The 14,316-nt window shown below is 32.6% G+C and overlaps 9 protein-coding genes across 9 annotated transcripts; 4 read left to right on the top strand and 5 right to left on the bottom strand.

The window, feature by feature from the left end:
• Window positions 1-258: 258 nt before the first annotated feature.
• On the top strand, window positions 259-1,704 carry FG379_000395 (secreted alpha beta hydrolase family; the record flags this gene model as incomplete). The annotated part of the gene is made up of 1 exon (XM_067325806.1): window positions 259-1,704. The coding sequence occupies one exon, from the start codon at window positions 259-261 to the stop codon at window positions 1,702-1,704; it is 1,446 nt and encodes a 481-aa protein (XP_067182647.1).
• A 310-nt stretch (window positions 1,705-2,014) lies between these two features.
• FG379_000394 (uncharacterized protein) lies at window positions 2,015-4,201 on the bottom strand (the record flags this gene model as incomplete). Its single annotated transcript, XM_067325805.1, has 1 exon — window positions 2,015-4,201. The coding sequence occupies one exon, from the start codon at window positions 4,199-4,201 to the stop codon at window positions 2,015-2,017; it is 2,187 nt and encodes a 728-aa protein (XP_067182646.1).
• Window positions 4,202-4,855: 654 nt separating this feature from the next.
• Window positions 4,856-5,902, bottom strand: FG379_000393 (Ubc6p like ubiquiting conjugating enzyme E2 transmembrane domain at C; the record flags this gene model as incomplete). The annotated part of the gene is made up of 1 exon (XM_067325804.1): window positions 4,856-5,902. The coding sequence occupies one exon, from the start codon at window positions 5,900-5,902 to the stop codon at window positions 4,856-4,858; it is 1,047 nt and encodes a 348-aa protein (XP_067182645.1).
• Window positions 5,903-6,355: 453 nt separating this feature from the next.
• On the top strand, window positions 6,356-6,988 carry FG379_000392 (uncharacterized protein; the record flags this gene model as incomplete). The annotated part of the gene is made up of 1 exon (XM_067325803.1): window positions 6,356-6,988. The coding sequence occupies one exon, from the start codon at window positions 6,356-6,358 to the stop codon at window positions 6,986-6,988; it is 633 nt and encodes a 210-aa protein (XP_067182644.1).
• A 243-nt stretch (window positions 6,989-7,231) lies between these two features.
• On the bottom strand, window positions 7,232-7,648 carry FG379_000469 (uncharacterized protein; the record flags this gene model as incomplete). The annotated part of the gene is made up of 1 exon (XM_067325880.1): window positions 7,232-7,648. One exon carries the CDS (start codon window positions 7,646-7,648, stop codon window positions 7,232-7,234), a length of 417 nt encoding a protein of 138 aa, XP_067182721.1.
• A 533-nt stretch (window positions 7,649-8,181) lies between these two features.
• On the bottom strand, window positions 8,182-9,696 carry FG379_000468 (uncharacterized protein; the record flags this gene model as incomplete). Its single annotated transcript, XM_067325879.1, has 1 exon — window positions 8,182-9,696. The coding sequence occupies one exon, from the start codon at window positions 9,694-9,696 to the stop codon at window positions 8,182-8,184; it is 1,515 nt and encodes a 504-aa protein (XP_067182720.1).
• Window positions 9,697-10,253: 557 nt separating this feature from the next.
• Window positions 10,254-12,185, top strand: FG379_000457 (uncharacterized protein; the record flags this gene model as incomplete). Its single annotated transcript, XM_067325868.1, has 2 exons — window positions 10,254-11,141; window positions 11,709-12,185. 2 exons carry the CDS (start codon window positions 10,254-10,256, stop codon window positions 12,183-12,185), a joined length of 1,365 nt encoding a protein of 454 aa, XP_067182709.1.
• A 572-nt stretch (window positions 12,186-12,757) lies between these two features.
• FG379_000446 (uncharacterized protein) lies at window positions 12,758-13,738 on the top strand (the record flags this gene model as incomplete). The annotated part of the gene is made up of 1 exon (XM_067325857.1): window positions 12,758-13,738. The coding sequence occupies one exon, from the start codon at window positions 12,758-12,760 to the stop codon at window positions 13,736-13,738; it is 981 nt and encodes a 326-aa protein (XP_067182698.1).
• Window positions 13,739-13,830: 92 nt separating this feature from the next.
• Window positions 13,831-14,247, bottom strand: FG379_000435 (uncharacterized protein; the record flags this gene model as incomplete). The annotated part of the gene is made up of 1 exon (XM_067325846.1): window positions 13,831-14,247. The coding sequence occupies one exon, from the start codon at window positions 14,245-14,247 to the stop codon at window positions 13,831-13,833; it is 417 nt and encodes a 138-aa protein (XP_067182687.1).
• Between the last annotated feature and the right edge of the window lie 69 nt (window positions 14,248-14,316).

Below are 14,316 nucleotides of genomic sequence, written 5' to 3'. Positions count from 1 at the left end.
AGAAGGTATCAAGCATTCAAAAACAAGTTTTTTGAATTATTGCTTTGTTTTTGACTTAAATACTACTTGATAACTGTCTTTGTTTTAAAATATAGAATAGGATTCACCTGTGGTTGAAGTATATTTATCACGATATATTTTTGGTGTTATGTATGGGGTAAGAGAAAAGGTATAAATTTAATTAGGTACCAAGTAGAAAAAATTGTTATTATTATACTATTTCAGTAGCTCTCACGCATCGCATGCTTTCCTTGTAAGATGAGAAGAATCGGTATACTTTTGCTTTTAGTACTTAACTGTTTAGTATTGGGATCTTTTGGATATAAATTCAAATTTTTTAAGGGCGATGAGAAGGAACGAAGAAGAAGGTTATTTGAAAAGTTTACAAGTGAGATCAATGAAGAGGTGAAATTGTATGAAGAAGGTGTTTTGTCAGAGAGGGATGTGGTGAGGGAGTACGTTCCGATATTGCCAGAAAAAGGCATGGAACATTCAACGCTTTACGACCCAACACTCGGAGGGATTATTAAATCCAGACCAGAAGATGGAGTTTGTGTTGCTAAAGAAGTACCAGAATTTTACTACAAAACCAGTGAAAGTAAGTGCTACGTTCTCGTACTCTCAGGAGGGGCTAATAGGGGGGCCTGGCAAACTGGGGTACTTAGAGGTTTGGTAGGTAAACATACGGCAAAATATAACGACACCATTAGATGGGACGTTATAGGTGGTGTTTCTATTGGAGGAATTCTTGCCTTGGCAGGCCTATTTTACGAGCCTGGTGACGAAAAGGCATATACGGAGAGACTTTGGAACATATGGTCCACAGTAAGGCAGGATTATCTTTCAGACTGTTCTATTCCAATATGGAAGAATATATTGAAATTCATACCTCAATATATTGGAGGTCTTTTAAATCCGAGAAAAAAGCCTAAAAATGCAATTTGTGATCACACTCCTCTTCTCCATTACTTGAACGAAACTTTTGGTCATTTGCTCGAGCCATATGAAAACGAGACATATGTAAGAATAGAATCGGAGAAACACAAAGAGGGCGAACAATTTGAAATCAAAAGAAGGGAGATTTTGGTTTCGGCTGTTAGGTATGAGGACGGTGAATATGTCACATGGAATTCAAGTTCAACCAAGCTCTCAGACTTAATAAACGCAACCCTGGCTTCAACTTCTGTCCCAGGAGCGTTTTCACCAGTAGTAATAAATGGCTCTCACTACATGGACGGTGGAGTTGTAATGAACATGAACCTTGAAGACTCTATTAAAGCTTGTTTTAGGATTGGATTGGCTAAAAAACAGGAAGATATAGTCATAGACGCCATAGAGACTTTTCCTGACAAAAGAATAAAGTCTTATGGCGATGATTCTCAGAAAAACAATGATATTACTTTCGTAAGCTTACTCTCAAGAAGTTACTCTATTTTGCACTCTCAAGTGACTGGCTTAAGATTGCTCAGGTCAGTGTTATGTAAATACCCCAAGGTGAACCTTAGATATTATTTTTCACCTACTAATGAGGAGTACCAGGAGTTTCCGAAAAGTGCTTTTGATGGAAACAATCTAACTGGTATTCTCAATATGCTCAGATCGGGACTTAAAAAAGGCTGGAATAATGATTTCACGAGCATTGATGAATGCATACATGGAAATGATCCTCCAAACGCCTATGGTTCAGATTTATTCCAGATCTAGGTTCGATAACTGAGATAAATAGAATGTGTTAAGTAGTTGTGTAGCATTACCTCTATTTAAGTGCATTAAGAGGTATACTGCGTTAATATTGTTTATTCGCCTTTTTTTTCGAAATTTAATTAAAACAAGATGCGTGTGTACATAAACATCACAAACGTGGAAACAAACCTAATGACTTAATATATAGTGTTTCATGTTTTAGTAGCGTGTACTTTTGATCCCAAATAAAATTATAGTGACTTCCCCGACTCCTATTGGGATTTCAGATACAAACTCTAACGTCTAAGACAAACTAGGAGATTGAAGGAAACTAAATTAAGTAAGCTGGACCAATCAGCAGTCTCCAATCAATCAGATCCACCTCAAAAATAGACTCCCTATTCTTGTTTGTGAAGGTCAAATTGCCTGCCTCTTCCAAATTCTCAAGTCTAATATCTGTATCCAATTCATCACAATTAAGCCCGAAAAACTTTGAAAACATATCCATGTACCTCCCTACAACTTCTCTCAATTTGCTTTGTATTCCAAGTTCCTCAAGTACATTTTGTTCAGAGCTGATAAAATCTCTGTAAAGATACAGTGCCTCCTCTATTTGAGATTTAACATACTCATAACATATATGCACTCCCTCATCTTTTAAAGTATATTTAAGCTTCAAACTCCACATGGCAGTTTGAAGTTTAAACAAAACAGGATTAATAATTAGAGGTAAATTAGAATGTTCCTGTATAATTCCCCTTTTCATTGTTTCTTTTCCCATCACAAAATATTTTTCTCTACCAGGGCCTGCAGTACTTGGATCTCCATGCTTACATACTCCACTTTGTGTTCTACTTGGGTTGTTCCCCCCACCTTTGTTCCTTCTACTTCTGCTAGGAATGCTTCCCTCAAGACAAATACTATTTTGGCTTTGATTTCCTGATCTTCCTCCACCTGTTGAAGGCAATCCATCATCGTACTTATCGTAGATAATGTAGTTAAGTCTGTTGTTCATTTCTTTTATTTCAGAATTAACAGTGCATAATAAATCGTAACAGGATAGCTTACCCCTAAGTATTTGATGTATTTTATAACCCAAACGAACAAATCTAAGAGGTATTCCGAGGCTGTCATTATATTGATTTAAAGAGATTAATTTTGTCGTAAGAAATGTCGGAAAAGTTACTTGGCTATCGCTTATAGGTGTTTCTTGAATCTCATTTTTATTATCTTTATCGCATATTTTAGCATTTATGGTATCGGGCAGCTGGAATCCAAGCAGTTCAAATCTATCACTCCTGGTTAACAACAGAGAATATAAGATCCAAGAATCGTTGAAACAAGGATTTAAATCTAAAGTGATCTCAACAAACTTTAGCGTTCTTTTTAATGAAAAGCAATTTCCGTCACAAAGATGAAGCAACGAGAGAATCCACGAAGCTTTGTAATTGGCAGGATCTAGCAAAAGAGATATTAAAGAGAATTTAATCGATTCCATAACCAACTCATCTACCAAGTAAGTTCCATATTTGATGTTTAAAGATAATACAACTTCTAAAACATCTTGATCATTTTCATCAATTGCAATTTTAGCCAAATACAAGACATGACTAGTTGTAAAACAAAGTGTTGATAGTTCCCAGTGCTCGTGTTTACTGAAATGTTTATTTACAATATTATCCAACACATAACTGCCGTCTCCTTTATCAATATTGCAGTACAATAGTTCTAAATCTAATGTCTTAACCTCATCTATAAACTCTAAATTAAACTTTCTCCACCAAATAATCAAGTCCCTATAACTATTATCTATTCTCCACAAATTCCTTAGTAAGTTTTGAATTTTAAATAATATAATTCCAATACACTCTTCTCTCTCAAATAAACAAGGAAAATATTGAGAATTTTCATAATTATTAGTTATTGAAAGTAATTGGTGATTCATAGATTTTTCAGAGTGATCAATCAACTCCTTTCTTATGTTAAAACACTCATATTGAACCGTATTTGAGAATCCAGAAAGATACCCAAATAGCCGGTCAACCAGTAGTTTATTTCCCTGCAAAAAAGCTAAATCCATCAAAAATACTTTGCAATCTTTTGTTCCTGGTGATCCCAAAAGTTCGTGAAATAACTTTAGTGGCAAATTAGGCATCATCACACAACCTATAGTTGATACATAATCGTCTAAATTTGTTTTTCCGTTTATCTCTAGTATTAATAACAAAAATATTCGCGTTATATGTATTAAAAAATTAAATTGTTCCTTAAACAATATCACGGTTTCTCTTCTTTTCTGAATTATCCTTCTTCCTTTCTCTGAGCTTACTGACAGCTCAACCAATTCATTATAAGCTGACAAAACTCTCTTAAAAGTTTTGTTTATTGTTGGTATAGTTACCTGTTGTATTATTTCTATGTCCCTATTTGAGTTTGGAAAGTCATTATTCTCCAAATAAGAGGTTCCAAAAAGTTCCATAAACAAACTCTCTGTTTTCCAATAGTCCTCAGATGGCATTTATTCATCACTTATATGCACTGCCGCTAATCTACCAACTTATTGTATTCTTCCCGTTACTATTTGATTCTTTTTATTTTGCCACCTATAGTTATATCCCCATTATTTACAATCTCACACTATGGCGCCTAAACTTATTTCATTTTTAAATTAATGCATACAAATATTTGTTAAAACTAGTGGCAATAAAACTGTAATTGTTGGATAAGTTTCTCTTTTTTATTTAAATTTGAATGTTGTTTTAGTTTTGTGCGTGAACTTAACATACGATCTGTTGGATTTTTGGGTAAAGCGTTATCAAACACGAGAACTTATTTGTCTTATTAAAGGATTTATTAGTTTCAATTGTTCTTTTTTGCCTTTGAATCGGTTGTCAAGGTTAGGTTAATCCTATTATTCAAATCTTAGAACAACGCGGAAAATTATTTTTAAAAACGAACTTTTTTTGAATTTCAAAAGCGAACCCCACACTGAAGACTATTTCGGTGTTACTGCTTAGAAGTTTTCTGTTCTACCTCCTCACTGCTTCATCTAAATAAAGGCTTTAGTGAAAAAAGTAAAGCTCTTAGCATTACACAGAATCGGAGACAAATACTTTTGAGTAGGAATTGTACTTTGGTAAAGAGATGACTGAGAACTATATTAATTTAAAAGTTAGATAAAAAAACTATAAATAAGCCTTATAAATAAAAGAACTATTGCAATTAAAAGAATAAAAATGAGGAGATCAATGAGAATTGATATCCCCTCAAGTGCACTAGTTGGCTTCTTCATTAATAAAAAACTCCAAGCAATGCTTTGTTGAGAAGTTTTTGGAGGAAGACGATTAGGTGGGATTTTTGTTATATTAGTGTTGGATTGATTTACACCACTGTTATTGCTACTGTTATTACTTGTTTCTCTCTCTCTCAAACTTGGATAAAGGGATGCTGGAGTTGAGTCTTGACGAGATATATAATTGACGGATTCTCCTCCATTAGTAGATGAAGCCCTTCCGTCATCGTTTCCAACTAGGTCCTCACAGAAATTGTTGTTTGTTTCATCTGGACTTGAGTTATCGGCCTGATTGTATTTAGTATCAGGAGAGGATGACTCATTTATGCACTTATTTATTTGTTGAATGATCGGATTCTCTTGTTTAAATGAAGAGTCCCCTTGTTTATCATTATTTTCAGGGCACAACCTAGATAACGCCTCTAAATTTGTTTCATTACAAGAACTACATTTCCAATTAACGCTCTCCTCAGCTAGTTTTTTCCTTATTTCAGGGCTCCAATCCAAAGAATGAATTGCTCCTTCCCCAGGAGTAGGGAAGAAAGCATGTAGAGCATCCAACATAGTTCTTATTCCCCAAGCCGGCTGCCAAAGCTCAGGATGGTAGTTACTTGCACTTAAACATATCTTTTTTCCGACCTCAAAACGGCCATTTCCGGTAAGAAGCATTAAGGATGGAGGGGAAAACGGATAGGAGTGAGGAAGTATAATTCTACCATGATACATTCCACCTTCAAACTCAGTTCCTGTTGGACCTTTTATTGTAAAATGCCATTCAAATGGCTCATCCATGTTTATTGGAAAGGCACACCAAAATGAGCTTGGCTCTTTTTGTATTTCCCTATACTCCCTTAATATTCTGCTCAGACACTGAACCGAAGCTATACCAGAACTGCTTCCAACTCCTCTAGTTACTTGTTGGTGCATATTCAATAATTGCTCCTACTATTACCTCTGTTTGTACTTACAGTTGTAAATGTTTATATATTAAGAAAAAGAAAAAAAGAGCTGTGCTTTTCTTCTATATTACTATATTCGTTATTTATAAATCTACTTTATTTTTTAACCAAAAAAAACAAGTACTAACCTCCCATAAGATCGGGAACAATATAATAAACTTAGAATTACTGTTTTGAAAGATTTATACGTCCCACCCTTCTTCACTCAGGCTTTCTAGCTCTCAATGTTACTTTTAATCCTTGAATCTGTACTACAAACAAAGTGGCGCTAACATTAAATATACATTTATAATAAAAAAATATTCCCAACACTTGTATAAATGAAAATGGAATGGATAATGTGAGAATCACTTTGTTTCTCTCATTCAACTTATTTGTACCTATAATAGGTATTATTCATATGATTTGATTTTGTTTTAAGATGAACTTAAGCACGGAGAATAGGGAAATTAGGAGAATATTGTATAGGCCACTCTTGGATCTCTTGAGAATACTTGAAAATTGGAGCAAGTTTAGGGTAGAACTCAAGAAGTTAGTTCACAATCATGTGGTGCTTAAAACCGAATTAATTTATGTGACACAAAAGTCGTTCATTCAACTAAATATGTTTGGACTTAACGAAGAATATATAAACAAAAATGTTTCAAATTTGAGAAATAAATTGAAAATGTCAGAATCTCAAATAATGAAAAATCTTGGTTATTACAAGGATATAGTAAGAGACGTTTACTCTATCGAAGACACATTTAATGACATTATTCGAAATACAATTATAAAAGAAATATTGTATAGCGGAATAATAGGAAACGGGACAAATAGTATCTCAGTTGACATCATAATGGACTTTATTATAGATTTAAAGGACTGTATTGAGTCTGATTGCAAAATACAAGAACACATTATTAAACTTATAGAAGACTTAAAGGGTTACCATACTAGAAACATTCAATGTTGTTTGGGTTTCTTTCAGTCCTCTCCATATGGAGACCACTTGGAAAAAGGAGAGTTACTCTCTAGTATAAAAAAAGCAATAAGGGAATTTGTTACCCAATGAAAATAAAACATACACTGTGGATGGATGAAAACCTGTTCATTCAATTATTAGTGTAGTTTAAAATTCATATATTACTATAAATTAACGAAATAAAATTATAGTTCGAATTTAAATAGATGCCCTTCCTCTTCTTTTAATAGATTCATGTATAGACGAGAGTCTTCTTCTGCATTTTTTCGATTTAAAATTTTAATTTTGTTATTTTAAATAGTTAATTTAGGATCCTTTTCATTTCTCGCTAACTTACCTTCCTGTTTCTATCCCTTCTCCGAAATACTCCGCCAACAATCCTATTGCAACCATGCAAACAAGTATTACTGGAATTGTTGTATATAAGACCTTTGGCTCAAAGTAAGACAACTTTGCCGCCTCCTTTTCCTGTTGAACTGAGTCCGCACTTCCATCTCCTGAACTTATCGCTTTTGGAATAACTGAAGCTAGCAAGGATAGTAATGTAGTATCTGTTGTGTTTCCAGTATTGCTATCTGACGGAATACTCACGTTTGGTGTTGGAGATTCTCTCAGTGAATCTTCCAACGAGAAACTAGACTTTAATTCATCTTCAAGTAATTTAGGTGAATTTTCAACATTGACTCCATAACCTATCTTAGCACATGAAATATGCACAAGGAATATTAATAGAGAAAAAACCAACTTCATTTTTATTACTTAAATTATAATAATTTATACCACCACAAATTTATATTTGGCCTTAAGTTTATTTGACTAATAATAATCTTCTGGAAATAAAATTGAACGATATACTATGAAAACCAATAAATGTAAACAAGTTGTACGAATACTCCTCAAAGGAAAACAATTAAGAGGTAAACTATACTCAAGGAAAACCAACAAGAAAGTAAAATCTATTTACTTTGTTATATTCTAATTTCGCTCCCACTAATTAACACCGAATTTTATATACTTGCATACACTCTTTAGACTTATTGTCAAGGAAGCACTTGTTTTCGCTAACATACACAAATACAAATATATATATATATATATATTTATGTGTATATAATGTATATTTATGTATTCTATAACATGCACCTTCAAAACTTATTATATTTGTATATATAGTTTCAAATACCTAATTCTTTTTTCATTAAATTTTATTTGAATACTTATATTAATCTATATTTATTTAAAGGTATCGTATGTAACCGCCCATGCATTGGCGTCACGTCTCGTTAATATAACGGAAGATTTTTATTATAGAAAAGGTCAAGATTTTTACCGAGGAGGTTTTTTTCACAAAAATAGCAATTGCTAATACAGAACTCTTCAATTTTTATTGTCGATGGGAGAACAGGAGAAACAAATGATGAAATCTCTGAGATATGCCAATATTTTTTCAGTTTAAATAGTGTAGCGAGTCTGCTTCTCGGGTCAGTAGGTAGTTTAGAATTAGGTAAATATCTAATGGTGTCATCCTCTTCGTTGTAATAGGCATTTCCTGATATTACATCAAATCTCACACCAGTATTGTCCGGATGATTTTCCATACAAGGAAATCCAAAATAAAAATCTGTGTTATCGCTTGAATCTATATTTTGTGCTGCGTTGCTCCCAAAAGTGTCAGTGTTACTTTTAATGGAATCTTTTGTGTTTTTTTTTTCAAACTCCATTTCATATATCTCAAGGGGGATGTAGTCTGAAGACATTTCTTGAAATTTGTGTACGTAATCTTTAACTTTTAGAATAGGGTTTTTAATCAAAATGTTAATTGCAATAATTTTTTGAATTCTTTTGTGTGATAATGTAATTCTCATGTCAGATAAATCGCTTTTTCCGTTCATTATCCCTTCTATGTTGTCCTCCTTAATCATGTTTATATAACTTTCAAAATTAAACTCTGGAAAAATCATATTAAAAAGTTTATTTTTTCTTGGAACTACAATAAAGTGCTTGACTAATTGTAATAAGGTGAAGTCAAAACTTAGAGCGTGTTTTAAAGTGTAATAGTAAACATAGTATTCAGAGATAGTGTTTTCCTCAAGTTCAGCAAGTGCTGTAGAGAGTAAATCTTTAACAAGACCTAATGTCATCTCACTAAAAGATATGTTCTCAGACATCCCTTTTTGCAAGACTGAGCTCAACAAATGTAGTAAAATATCGTATCCTATTGAATACCATCTTCCAGCTACATCACAAAACATTAAACTGTCATAATCAAAAAGATATTCGTATAATTCCTTTGCACTTGTTTGTGAATTATCGAATAGTTCAGCAAATCTGATATCAGAATTCTTATTTTTGGTTTCATTTCTATGTATATCCATTATATGTTCTATTTGAGAAATAACTCCTGGTGTTTTTATTAGAAATATTATACTGTTGACTTCACCTATCAAAAACACATCATTATTTAAGTTCTTGTTTTCAACATTTAAACTATTACTTTCATTTTCCTTCTCAGTACAAACCAAATCATCTGTTTTTATGTCACCCAAAATTGAATCTTTAGCGTCATTTTTCCTCTCGAGACCAAGATAAGTTATATTACTGCTCTTACCTCTTCTAAGAACAAATGTTTCGTCATCAGTACATATTACAACTGGCACAGAAATACAATCATTTGTACAACCTTTTATCCAAATATTATTTCCAGATTTTAGTTTTTTTTCGCAACTTTGGTTAAGTTCCAACAGTGACCAGCTACTTTTAACTTTGGAGTATTCAGAATGAAAACTCACATCTAACATCTCCAAAAATAAAGAGAAGTTGCTGGTCTGCCCAAAGGTTAGTGTGCGGACAAAACTACCCAAAGAAACGGAAAACCTATGAGACTTACTTATATATTTACTTGTTTTCCGCTGTATTCACATTGCACAAATTAATCCTACTTTCAAGTTACCTCAACACCGTACCCACTTTGGGCGGCAAATGCTCTTTATTTTAAAGTTAAACTTACATTTATATATAAACCTGAAAAAGAAAGCTAGATCGATAAGACCAAACCCTTTTATTTCAAATCCTTTATTTAGAGCATATTCAAGTAAAAGATATCAATTAAATTCTATATTTAAATCTTTAAATTCAAGTAAATAAATTTTTTCAGTTAACACAAATTAAAATGCTAATGGCGCCACAACAAAACTAGTATTGAGGTGTATAAAAGTGTCCGCTTAAACTACAAAATGTCAAAGAACAATATCTATGAATAAATATAATCACTGAAAAAAATAAATGTTCTTTAAAGGAAAAGAGGTTCTGGAATCCACGTGTCTGTGATCTGTTTTTCTGTCATATTTTTAAAATAATGGAGTCTTTTGATGACGAATTTTATGATGGGAGGGTAAACTCTGAGTTAGAGGGAGGAGAGTCCTTTGAAATAGAAGACTTCGGTGACAATACTGGGAGATTGAGAATCAGAGGTGACTTGAATCTTCCAGAAAAGTATATTGGTGAAAAAATTTCGTCATTAGAGTACAAAAACTCTAGAAATAAGGAACTTATGATTCCAAGAGGAGGTAAATTGTCCGATAGTAAATCAAAAAAAAGAGGTGAAAGCAACAAATTTGTGCATAATTTTGAGTATGAGTGCATCTCAGAATTAGAGGAAGAAAGTGAGAAAAATTCAAAAGCAAAAATTCAACTCTCAGACTCAATTACCAGGAGGGTCAATAAATACAAAGAGGCAGAGATGAATTTTTCAATAATAGATGATAACAAGATGAGAAATAAAAGAATCAACGATGAGGAGCGTGGAAAAACCATTAAAAATCAAAGAAAAATCTGGGCTGATATTTTAGCTATTCGAATTTTTATACATGATGTTCTAAAGTATGCAAATAGAATTCCTCCCTCGGAAATGATTCCATTTTTAGATGATGAAAGTATATATGAGTTAAATGAAATTAGAAGAGAGATTGTGGAATTGTTACTCATGATTCATGATGCCCAAATAGGACTTTTTAGTAAATTTAATAATTCAAAGTTGCAACATTACCTGAATAATGGTGATTTTTTAAGTGAAATTTTCGATGATGATATAAATGTTGACGATGGCGAAGAAGGTGAAAGAAACTCAAATAAAAGGCTTCATTCAGAGATGAGGTTTTGGGAATTGTATAGTCCACTTATGGATAAATCTCTTGAGTGGTGTATAGATGTATCTGATAAATGGAAAAAGGAAACCCAAATAGAGGTAAGTTATATTTAATTTATTTATTCGAGAGGAAATGGTTTTTTTCAAGTTTTGGCTTTTTTTACAAATTCCGTCACATCTTTACAATACTAGTTTATTTTGTGGCACTAATGAGACTGTTATTTTATTCTACTACGTCGAATACTGTATACAGTACTTTTTTCCAAAACAAATGACTAGTTGAATATGGTGATTTATTCTGTCTATAATGGTAGACAATTATTAAATTTATTTATATATTCATACTTCGTGTTTTGGATAAAATAAGCATTTTATTTTCATCAACTGAGTATTTCAGAGGTTGAAAGTTGTTCATGGTTTTCATGGATATTTGGGGTAAAAGTAATGTCAGCCAAAAGAATTTCTCTTTTTTTGGTGTTACACTTTTACTACACCACTTTGTATTCTTTTCAAATGTAATATTTACATTATTATTACATTAATAATGAACAAACCAATTTTAGTCATATTTTTTGGTTGGTTTTTTCTCCCTTTAAAGAATTAAAGCCAAAAACCCAACTCCTCTCGCATTGTTATACTTCTTTTCCTAACTTTTCATCTCTTCAGGTTCAAAGAAATTTTAAGGTGTTAGACCAATCTATTAGAAATCAACTTAAACAAACACTTTTAAACAAGGAACACTCACTAAATAAATCCCGTCCAAATGCCAATTCTATGGACTTTATTGGCTCAAAAATACTAAAAAACCATTTAGGAGAAAAAGAAATTCAGGAATTAAACAAGGGGATATATGACGATTCAGTTTCCTTTGCTTCTTTACTTAAAGACATCATTTCTGATGGTATTCCTAATTCAGACGAAAAATTGAATTCAATATCCTCTTCCTTAGTGAGCAGGAGCAAAAGAACTGTAAATAATGTAGATCGTAGAGCCTCTAAAGGAAGAAAAATAAGATACGTACCTATTCCAAAGTTGGAAAATTTTATGGCATCAATTCCGTCCGCTTATTCCGACTCCATCCTTCCAGGAGCCAATAATGAGGAATTTGTAGATTGCATTATGAGATCCCTACTTTTGGCATAGAAAATAGTGGTTGATACCACCAAGTGGTCTACTTATTTCCTTTCTTTTAAAGCTCAATATTTGTCCACATCGCAGCAATACTGGTATTTGCAATAAACCGCATTGTTTGCAAACCCTCTAAAAAAGAAGTGAACTATAAATTATATACTATGTAATATTTAACTGCGTGATAAATACATGTATAGTTTTGTTTGCATGTCTACATGCGATTTTAATTTATTTTTATCTTAGACAAATCATTCTATTTAAGGACATATTTGGCGCGCTTACCACCCAATATTGTTTTCATTAGAATTTTTACAGTAAAAATAGGTATTATTGTAACTTTATTCAGGATAAGCTTCCTCTTTTCTCTAAGATAATTCAAGACTTTCTACTCATTCTTGTTGATGAATTAATACATAGATATATATTTATATATATCGAGGAATACATGTTTGTTTCCTGTTTTATTTGATTCACCTTCGAGCTATAAGAGAAAATAAGAGTATTGTAGAGTTCGGTTGTGCTCCACTCTCACGTCAAGTAGTTGAAGAAAGGCCAAAAGTGTTTAACTGAAGATTCTGACAATGATGGGTCTCAAAGCAAACCACGACTCCCCACACTCTGGAAATAGTCCACATCATAGTCATAATAACACTCATCATGGAGGAGTTAAGGAAGACCGTTTATCTATGTATAGAAATGGTAGAGAAAAGGATGTTACAATAACAAAATATCGTCCAATAGAGGTTGTTGAGTATGTGCCTCCCTTAGAGGCGATAAAACATGGAAAGGGTGAGAATTCCATGAGATATATATTTGGTGACCTTCCATTGGATGATTTCGAGGAGACAAAGATAAAGGAGATGTTGGCGTATTTAAAATCACGTCACGTATCCCTAAGAAGCACCGCATTTAGTGACAAACATTTGTTACTAAGATATTTACAGGGAAACGAGTACGATTTCGTCAAGGCTTGGGATGATATTAAACGTCATGTAAGATGGAGGCAAAATTTTAGGATGATAGAAGACAAACATAAACTGGAGAAGTTGCTTAAAAATGGTTACTGTTATATTCACGGAAGGGACAAATATATGAGGCCGATAATCATTTTTAGAGCAAAAGCCTTTTTAGATGGAGAAGATCCGGATAATATAATTCATGTTGTTTATTATTGGTTTGAGTTTGTTATTACTAAAATGCTTTCATGGAATAGAGTAGAACAGTGGAGAGTAATAATGGATCTGCAAGATGTTACTTTTTACAACGCTCCAGTTTCACTTTTAAAAGATATCGCCATTAATTTGCAAAGAAACTACCGTGGTTATCTTGCTCAAATGTCGTTCATTAACACTCCAATAATATTCTGGGGTCTTTGGCAAGCAATTAGTTTAGTTCTCCCTCAGTCTACAAGAGACAAAATAGTTTTATGTACTTCCGACTATAGATCTGAATTACTTAAGTGTATAAACGAAAATCAACTCGAGAAAAAGTACCATGGAACCGCTCCAAATGTTAGTTCTTTTCTAGAACCTATTCTTCCCACACTTTGTATCAAAAAAACATAAAACATTTTTTTAATTAGTTCAATATAAATTTATATTAATTTCATATCAAAATTCTATTTTTTTTCTAAACTACTATATTAAATCCTATTTTGTTAGAAAACCAACTGAAGAATCAACAATATGAAGAGTAAAAATGCTATTATTGTAAGGGATGTTGTGCTTGAAATGTCTATAAGTTTATTTACTATTTTCTGAGCGGTTTTTATTCTTCTATTTGCAGAGTCAATATTAGAATCAATCTCTCCAAGCATGTTTAGGTGAGTTCCAATCTCTGATTGAATTCCATATCCTACCGATTTAAGTTGTGAAACTGCATTTTCCAGTACATTTAGACCACTATCCGGGTAGCCTACTCTTAAATTCAAATCATTGTAATTGGTTCTACCTCCAATACCAACATTATTGTCCTGATCCCAATCATCTAGCCCTATCTCACAATCATGTTCATTAACTATTCGACTGTATCTCTTGTTTTCCCTCACTGTCGTTTCATTCTTGTTTTTTTTCATAATAAAAATTCATTCAATAAACTATATAATAGTTTGTGAGGAAAAAATATAGTGACCTTTCAGCTCCGA

The sequence above is a fragment of the Cryptosporidium bovis genome (assembly GCF_009768925.1).
Source record: "Cryptosporidium bovis isolate 45015 chromosome Unknown contig_11, whole genome shotgun sequence".
NCBI lineage: Eukaryota > Apicomplexa > Conoidasida > Eucoccidiorida > Cryptosporidiidae > Cryptosporidium > Cryptosporidium bovis.
Note: the sequence above shows the minus strand (reverse complement) of the source record. Positions and strands in the feature narration are given on the sequence as shown.